The sequence below is a fragment of the Mugil cephalus genome, chromosome 4 (genome assembly GCF_022458985.1).
Source record: "Mugil cephalus isolate CIBA_MC_2020 chromosome 4, CIBA_Mcephalus_1.1, whole genome shotgun sequence".
Classification (NCBI taxonomy): Eukaryota; Metazoa; Chordata; class Actinopteri; order Mugiliformes; family Mugilidae; genus Mugil; species Mugil cephalus.
Window position 1 is genome coordinate 24017088 of NC_061773.1, and position 9089 is coordinate 24026176.

Consider the following 9089-nt stretch of genomic DNA (forward strand, 5'->3'; position numbering starts at 1 on the left):
CTGGTCAAGACTATTCTGCTAAGATTGTGTCATTGGTTTCAAATTGTTGCAAAAAAGAATAACCTGCTTTGTACAAAGGAAGCATATTTGTGCACTCCCATGTTGGCACGAGCAAAAAACTTGAAAAGGGTAAATGTCAATAAGATGCAAATCATCGATCACAAGGCGTGAGGCTACTTAACCCTTTATGGGGCAAAGAACCATATTTGGTTCAAACTGCATCCTGGTGCATCTCCGTGAGATTTAGAAGCATGTGGTTTTCACTCGAGATCAAGGCGACGTTTTTATGTCAAATCAGAGTCAATATGGTCTTGAGCATAGCTGCTGTAATATTGCAGTCACAGTCACAGTCACAGTTCATAGGAATCAGTGGTTTCCATCAAATTCCATAGGAAATGAAGGCGGGTCCTCTTTGACCCATTTACGGAAGCTTGGGCTAGTAACACAAAAACTGTAGTTTTTGTAAAATATATAAGTTAAAAATTAGTTTTTTTGAAGAAAAGCTGGATGAAAGTGATAAACAACTTTTCACAGCAACAACATATTGCAAGAAAACAACATTACGGGGTCATGGAACTTAGGGTTAAATAAAAATACTTGATAGAGAGTAGTAAATATTTTAGGGTGGGAGTGGTAAGAAATGAAAGAAATGTAGGAAAAGAAAACGTCATGAACTGACAGCACCATACACCTCCCAGTAGTAAAGCATCAAGTAAATTAAATGATACTGAGGCCACAAAACTGAATTTCAGGATGCTAATAGAAAGAATGAAAAGGGAGTCGTTATCAATTTACTCCTTAATTAAATTCCAGTAGGCAACACAAGAAGCCATCTGGGGCTCGAGTCCATTTTAGGTGCGCGGAGGGAACAGCAAAAAAAAAAAAAAAAAAAAAAACATTTGTATTCTGACACAGACTCTACTCTCATTCCAAAAAACAACACAAAAGCCATCAGCTCATTTTGACTCACCTTCATCGGGTGAAACAGGGTGATGCTTCCTCTCCTCCTCTTTTTCCGTGTCCTCTTCCCTCACTTCCTCTCTGTGATCACTGTGAAGGGGGAAAAGCCTCTGACCTGGCTTTCTGCTGGGCTGACTCTCATCCTGTTTGACCCTCAGTGGAGGCTGGGTGGTGGTGGTGGTGGTGGTGGTGGTGGTAGTGGCGGTAGTGGTGGTGGTGGCGGCGGTGGTGGTGGGATGAACCATGGGGGTTGTGTGGAGCTCAGGCGTCCTCAGAGACGGCGTGCTGGGCTCAGGTGTGGTCTTTTCATAGCTGCTGGTTGTGCCTCCGTCCTCTGACTCCTCGTGTCTTCGCTCCTGCTCTGCTGACTTGATCTCATATGGCACATCCTCCCCTTCAGGGATCGTGACACTTTGAAAAGTCACTATTTCTTCCTGCTCCCCGTCTTCTATTTCATCACCCAGACTGTCCTCATCAGCCAGTGTGGCTGGGCTGTGTAATTCTTTTTGATCATTTGTACTTTCCTGGGATTGAAGTGGCATCTCCGGCCTATACAGTGGAAGTTTCACTTGTTCCTGATTGGTTCCCGTCTCTGCGTTTCCCAGTGGGTGATTAACATCGATGTGACTGACTGAACCCGTGTGTGTCACACCGTCGAACGCGTTTTGATGTGCTTTACTCTCGGCGCCTCTGTGGTGATGAATGACGCCGCCTGAATGCGCGTGTTGATCCTCTGGGCGTTCGTCGCCGCCTATTCCTTCGTTCGACGGAAATGTCACTCCACCCAAACTCCCGTGCGCGTGCGAGGGATTCACCGGATCCGTTTGTGGAGTCGAATAACTTAATGAGACACCTTCTGCACCTGTTAAATCCTGCGACGGCTGCCAAGACGCAGTGGTGAGCACATGTGGCTTGACGGTACTCTGCTCTGCTCTCGGGGGACTTTGCGTCACTTCCTCTCTGTTTCCCGGATGGTTGTAGACGCTGTACTTCTCTCTCAGCTCCAGCTTTCCTAGCGTGCCAAAGCTCTGGACCGCAGAGGTTCTGTCAGGTCCGGCAGAGCCACGGGATAAAGGTACAACCTTTTTCGAGGAGGATGAGGAGGACAGAGTGGGAAAAGACTCAGGATATGTCTCTAGAAAGTCAGTCGGAACATAATCGTAGTCTTCCGGTTCCTCCTTATGTGGTTTGAAGAGAGGAAGGTTCCCATTAGGAGGAAGGTCGTACGGTGGAGAGAACTGACCCATGCGGCTTTGTTGGTTGATGCTGTCTGGGTAGCTCTCACGCCTGCTGCCCGGGTCGTCATCCGTGGGCAGAGTTAACACAGTTTTACGGGCTTTCTGGGGATCGCAGTCGGGTAACGTGTAGCACATCAGCTTCCCCCCTTCGTTAGAGCAGTGGCAGACCGAGCACGGGTCAACGTGGAAGGAGTGCCCCGCCTCGTACTTCTGCCCCCCGTGAACACACCCGACGCGTTCGCACTGCATGCAGCCGTCGGCGCGCTCCGACTCCTCGATGCAGTTGGGCGGCATGTCGGGGCAGCTGATGAAGTGGCAGATGATCGGGCCCCCTCCCGCGGGGCAGGAGCACTCTGTGCTGCCGTAGTCCACGAAGTAAGACTCTCCCTCGGGGACCTTTCCGTCCTTGAATCCGGCACTGAGGCAGTCGTAGTACTGGTAGCCCTCGCACATGCATCCTTTGTGTAAGCACGAAGCGCAACAGGCGCCGCTCTCCAGAACTTCTTCAATGCAGCCGTCCAGCACGGGGCAGTCCACGCCGGTGCAGTCACGCTGGCACAAGCAGGCGCTCAGCAGGGAGAGAAAAAACAGCGCACATCTCAGCAGTGGTGCTCCGGTTACTTCAGCTCGAGCCATGGCTTCTGGTGGATATATGTACGACAATCAAAGGAGAACAGGTAGCACCGCGGGGGTTCTAGTTTATCTTCTGGTGCATTTTGGTCCTGATAATCAGCTCTACTCTGCAAGAAAAGAAGAGAAAGGAAACAGTCTTCTCAAAATGTAAGCAAAAAAAAAAAAAAAAACACTAAAAGTAGCCAAAAAGCTAAATAAAAGGAAAAAACAAGCTCATGAGAGTCCAATTTTTACAACCCCCCCAGTCGTTCTAACATTAAGGCTACATGTCCCTCATTATCATCAGCTGGAGTACAGCGTTTTGAATCATTATGAAACTCTGTCATGATGAAACTTGGAAGCTGCCCAGCGTCTACATTTCTACAATTATTTCTGTTGGAAAAAAAGAAAACGCTGTAATGTTTTTGTGTTGCAATCACCCGTGAAGGCTAACTGCCTAACTTAGATTACACTCATCGATGTAATTAAGAGGGTAGAGACCAAAGGCCTCCTTTGGCTCGTGATTCAAAACCACGCGTTTGAAAAAAGAGTTTCAGGCAAAATGTCACCACAGTCACTTAACGCCCCACTTTAAAAAGTAAAATCCTGTAGTGATTTTGAAACATACGACCGACTGACACAAGCCAAGAAAAAGCCAGACCCCCTCTATGCAAAACTATGCAATAAAAATAGTTCTGGATGGTCCAAGTACATATTCGATGACTCTAGGCATAGTTTCCTTAGCCTTTGTGCACACCACTGCAAGCAAACACACCTAAAAGTCAAGCTCCTCTGTTTTGGGAGCGATATTCGTTAAACATGCAAGTCTGACACAAATATTGCTATCAGAAGACAGCTACCTCATCATGTGTTAATCGCAGTGTAATTCATCTGAGTCATATATGGCACAAGGAAACAAGGACGTTTTCCAAGACTGCCATTAAAAGTCAGCCTGTGGTTTGCAGCAGCAGCACATTGGGACAAAGATCTTAGTTTTTGGAGAAATCTCCACTGGTCTGAAACACAAAAAAAGAACTGATGGGTAAAAGGGAGGAGTTAGCATGCCAATGAACCCAAACCGTGAAGCATGGGGTGTCAGCATCATGTTTTTGGGGTGCTTTTCTGCAAGAGGGAACGGCGCACTTCAAGAAAATAGATGGCACCACGAAGAAACATTGCAAGGCATTATCCAGGAAATGAAAGCATTTTCACCAAAGAGGTCTGCCAAATGGACCATGACCCCAAGCACATTTCCACAGTTGTGGCAAAATGGCTTGAGGACAACAAAGTCGAGGTACCCGAGCAGAAAAAGCGTACGAGAGTAAGGAGCCCAACGAACCTGACTCAGTTTCACCAGTTCTGTCGGAAGGGACTGGCTAAAACCCCCAAAGGGCTGCAGAAAAATGCAAAGCAAACAGTCAGGGCAGCCTGGTGTTTCCCAGAGAAGTGACAGACAGGGAGATTCCTGCCTTCTTTCCATGTCTGCACCCAAACAGGAACATGCTCGCGCACAACCCTCTCTCACATACACACACATACAGATGATCTTTAAACAGTCCCTGATGTCACGCAGCTCTGCCAACACGGACAAAAACAGAAAGAAAGGAAAACGTTTGCTTAGTGCATTCTCATTTTAGAGCACCGATTAGCTCAGATTACTTACTGAAACAGATCAAGCAGGTTTTAGTAAGTTAAATGCTTTCAGCTCAAGGACGTGAGTTGCAAACAAATGTAGGTTGCTCTGCAGACTTTTACAACAATTCTTTCAAGATGAACTAATTTCTCAATTGCAACAAATATTTAAAAAAAAAAAAAAGTTGAAAAAGTCATCTCTCCAACTAATGACTGGAAAAAGTTGCTCAACTTGTACGGCTGCAGTCACAGGTAGTAGAAGCAGAGCCAAACACGGCAACACAACATGCAACAGACGCGCACATTAACAGACTAATGAAGTCCATAGCGCATGGAATAAATTGTAACTTTTACGCACGCGCGCAGGTTTCTGTTGCCTATCGGTTTAAGAAAAGCAGCGATGCGTTACCTTGACGTGTGTGGACCGATGGTTCTGGAGAGCCGCCGGCTGCCGGTTCCTCTGAGCGCCGCGACTAGTGTGAACCTCCTGACCATCGACGCGCTGCTGGGACCAGGGGACCAGGTAGGCGGGCGGAGGGGGAGGTACGAAAACTTTCCCCTGCTGGAGACTCCGGAGGAAATCCCATCATGATGCATAATGAAGAGCAGGCTCTGCTGGCAGGAGCCGCCTCACACAGGTCGATTCCACTTTCGCTCAACTTTGGATCATGGACAGAAGTTGTACAGTGGGGACTTTTGAATTCCACGGGATATATCTTGCATACATTTTTTTATTAAAAGTAAAACACATAATGTTTTTATGTTCCTCATGATCGTGTCTTTACAAAATCCATAATTATTTATTGTGGAAACAATCACTTATTAATAAAAAAAAATGACTAGACATCACTAAGATGTTAACTAAATAATAGCAACCACCTTCTAATTAGCTAAACAATAATAAAATTAGCTTATTCATAATTTGTTTAGATTATCTTCTCTTTGTTGAGATAATCATGACAGATATTTCTTTTCTTCCTCTTCTTTTTATATGGAAAATGACAAATTCCAGCTAAGTTGCGCATTACAAACACGTTACACCTCTCAAGGAAGTGCGTTAAATCCAAATCACATGACCTGCTCCAAGGTGTCTCCTTTCTCCTCTTAGTTATTTAATATAAAGTACTGTGTGAGTCAAGTGTGGATTTATCACATGTCAATGGTTTTACTACAATATATTTATAAATAATTTTAGATTTCAATTTATGCAATTGAATATATGTTTAGAAGAAACTTTCCATAAAAATACCATGTGGTGGTTGGTTATAGGCAGCCATGTTGTTTTTAGGCCTGAAAACAGCCAAAATGTGATCAGCTATGTTACTTGTTAACTATGTTAAGCTCAAAAAGTCCCACAATTATGTATTGACCAGGTTGATCTAAAAAAAAAGAAAAAAAAAGATGCATTTTATTTCCTTTTTTTTTTTTTTTTAGAGAAGAAGGTTTGGGTTCATGTCAAAGCAGCTGGGTTCAAATTATGAGGCAAACACAAATTGCACTGACAGTGTCATTCAGGATCAGAATCTGGACTCATGTGGACCAGGGAATCAGCATTAAATACTAAAATAGTCAGACATTTATTCACTGTAAACAAATAAGAGAACTAACTTATGGAGACACTGAAGATACAAAGTGTGCTGCATCAGTGTGAAGAACCTGATGAGGTCACAGAGACCATAAAAGCAGGAAGTGGTCCAGTATTTCCTCCTTTTAACTCTGGACCACATGGTGGGTACAGTAAGTAACTCAAATCAAAGAATGCAAATTTGAAACTTTAAACTTAATGATACTCGTCCGAATCTGATTTTAATTGAAAATGTTGATGTATGAATTGTAACTAAATATAATGCAAAACATAGACAAACCAAGGACAGTAAGTGTGTGCACCTTAAGGGATAAAGGTGGAATTTGGTCAACAAATATTAAACAAGCATCAATAAAATTAAATGGTAAATGGAGACAAATGGTGTTTTATTTTATTTATGAATCATTTGCTTATTTAAATAAATTTTTGTACGTTCACGTCAGTAAGTGAATCCGTCTATTTTCTCATAAGATCTTTAATGTTAAAGATCTGTTCTTTGCTTTTTCCCCGAGCATAAAGTGAGTGTTTTTTTTTCTTTTTATTTACTCCCACTGTTCACGTTAAGACTAAACTATCTAAAGCTGGGGAACAACAGCAGATCTATTGAATTTCACAACTAACCCTCTGCAAAAGAGGCCAAAATTAAAGGCACATAAAATGACGCAAAGTTCCACATAATCCTACTCTATGATCAACCACTTTGAACCCACATGAGGTTTATATCAGTCCAAACAGGAAAGTAAACTGCACTGAGTTTAATGTTTCACTGTATTTCTCCTTTTATATTTTGCCTCGTGTAGTATAAAGTCACATACGTGGGGTTATACCAGGCTGCTGCTCACTTACGTTTCCTTCGGAGCCATGTTGTTAGCCCCCAGAGTAAACGTCAGCTGCTGTCCACCGCTGTGTTTTAAGGATCTCGCATGTACCTCCTAAATGGAAAAGGAGTGAGGGGGGGCCTTGGCTAAACAAGAGCCTTGTGCTCACACCAGCATTACTCATGCTTCAGTCTGGATGAAATATGCGGCAAAAAAGTTTTTCATCCTCAGCGTCGTCAGATATTTCTAATAAATTCTCGTCTTCTGAAGGGAGCGTGACCCTCAAGACGGCAAATGGCAGAAGACTAAGCGATTTTACGACTTGAGGCCTGTCTTGTATCTCACCTTCATGACACCTTCCTTTATTTGAAGCAGGCCTTTTGGAGAGCGTCGTAAATCCGGAACCTCCAAAGGACATGTGAGTTCAAAGAGTGTGAGCAAGTTTCAACGGACTCGCTCGTCGTCTTGGAACGCATCAACCCAATCACCAGTCCGGACTCCTCCCAAAAACCCTCCTATAATCACCCTCGTGAGGAGCTGTCAGAGCCTTGGGGTGAAGTGGTGGTCGGCGCTGTGATAAACTCGTCGACTCTGATGGCAGATAAGACTAGGAGGGGCTGAGAAATGAGGTACACTAGATTCAGACTGTTGAGGGTGGGGTCAGTGGGAGGACATGGCAAAGCTCGCCAATGAGCCCACATTTTTTTTATTGAATCGACTGTATTGCCGTCTGCTTTGCATGGTCGTGGCAGCACGTCGTCTCCTCTGAGTGAACTCCAGTCTTTGTCTGAAGTCACGCAGGTGGCACAGCGTAGGGTAACGAGAACAGGGAGAGGGGTTGCCATGGTGCGGCGAACAAACTTGGATTTCGAATGCGGCTAACAGGATCAGGCTCAGCCACGCTATAAAACACTAAGTGGGTCTCGACAGCGCTTGGGTGAGATTTGTGGAATCCCAGTGTGATCTCCAGGGAAAGCCATCAGGCGCAGGCAAGGCTTTGAAATAACCTGGGGGGCAGCGGGGGTAGAGGGGTTCAGGGAGTCAGGCCTTACATGTGGGATCACCAGCAGGGAGCATCTGGCTCTGGACTTACGGGTGTCCTTCTGGTACATTGTTGAGGATAGGCTTGGCAAAGGGTAGACATTTGTGTCTTAATGATGTCCGGGGTCAATGTCTTAGTTCCAATTAGTAATTCACCTCGAGCAACAAAAGAACCATAGACTGTATGAATATAGACGCCGTGTCTCCACTTCCTTGCATTGTCCAAAGTGACGCTATTTCCTTGGATAGTGAGCGGCGCCATCTTGTGACGTTGGATCCAGAGTCTGATCTGAGAGTGGAGCCACGATATCGATGCCCCGACCACACTTCCTCGAGATTCGTTTAATTAATACGCTCTATTCTGCCTCCATTAGTTACAAGGAAATGTTGAATTATACGCTGTACTTATTTATAAAAATTGTTTTCGTAACTCTCCAGGCCCTGTAGGACCGCTTTACGGAGCGGTTGGCATTGCAACTGGTGGTCACCATTATGTCACATCCTGTTTCTATAGCGTGAAATCTAAAATTGAGACTTGACCATGCATCAACATTATATTAACTACTTAAAATGACTGAAACTTTCTTTGAAAAAAATACATATTTCATGTCGATTTTAGTGTTTTAGTTTGACCCAAGTCCCACTAATCCACTAACATGGAGTGGGTGGAGCTTATGACCTATACTCCAGCCAGACACCAGGGGGAGCTCTACTTGCTTAGGCTTCAATTTTGTGAAGCATCTTTATAAGTCTATGCTCAGAACTGTATGACATGTACATGGACTTGCTCTGCAAGGATGTCAGTTAAGTGAAAGGATGAGGTATCTTCAGCTTTAACTACGTGACGATCACTGCGCTCAGAAACAAAACATGTAATGAATGCTTCGTTATTTAGTCTGAGAATACTGACCTAACCACAAACGTCCTTAATCCTGACTCAGGATGAGGTAGCTCTTCACCTTTCACAAGCAACCATAGTAGCCTAAAGCTAAAAGCAGCTACTTTTTTCTTTCTTTCTAAAAAAGACTCAAGACTTCAAAGCATTTTGTTCTTTGGACTTTTATGGTCAAAATAGTGCACACCACTTGATTGAACTCATATGTGCCCCTGCAGATAAAATAAAAGGTTAAGATAATGATGAGAACAACGAGATGAAACCAGGGCGGCCAAATAAAAAATATTTTTCATTACAAACATTTTACA

At 44.1% G+C, this 9089-nt stretch overlaps 1 protein-coding gene across 2 annotated transcripts in view; it reads right to left on the reverse strand.

Annotated features, from left to right (window-relative positions):
- Positions 1–4991, reverse strand: part of fbln2 (fibulin 2) — a 67473-nt gene extending 62482 nt beyond the window's left edge. For both annotated transcript variants that reach the window (XM_047584173.1, XM_047584172.1), the window contains exons 1-2: positions 4852–4991; positions 971–2938 (exon numbers count right to left, since the gene is read on the reverse strand). In XM_047584173.1, coding sequence (XP_047440129.1) covers positions 971–2834 — 1864 coding nt within the window. In that variant the 5' untranslated portion in view covers positions 2835–2938; positions 4852–4991. The remainder of the gene's footprint in view (positions 1–970; positions 2939–4851) is intronic.
- Between the last annotated feature and the right edge of the window lie 4098 nt (positions 4992–9089).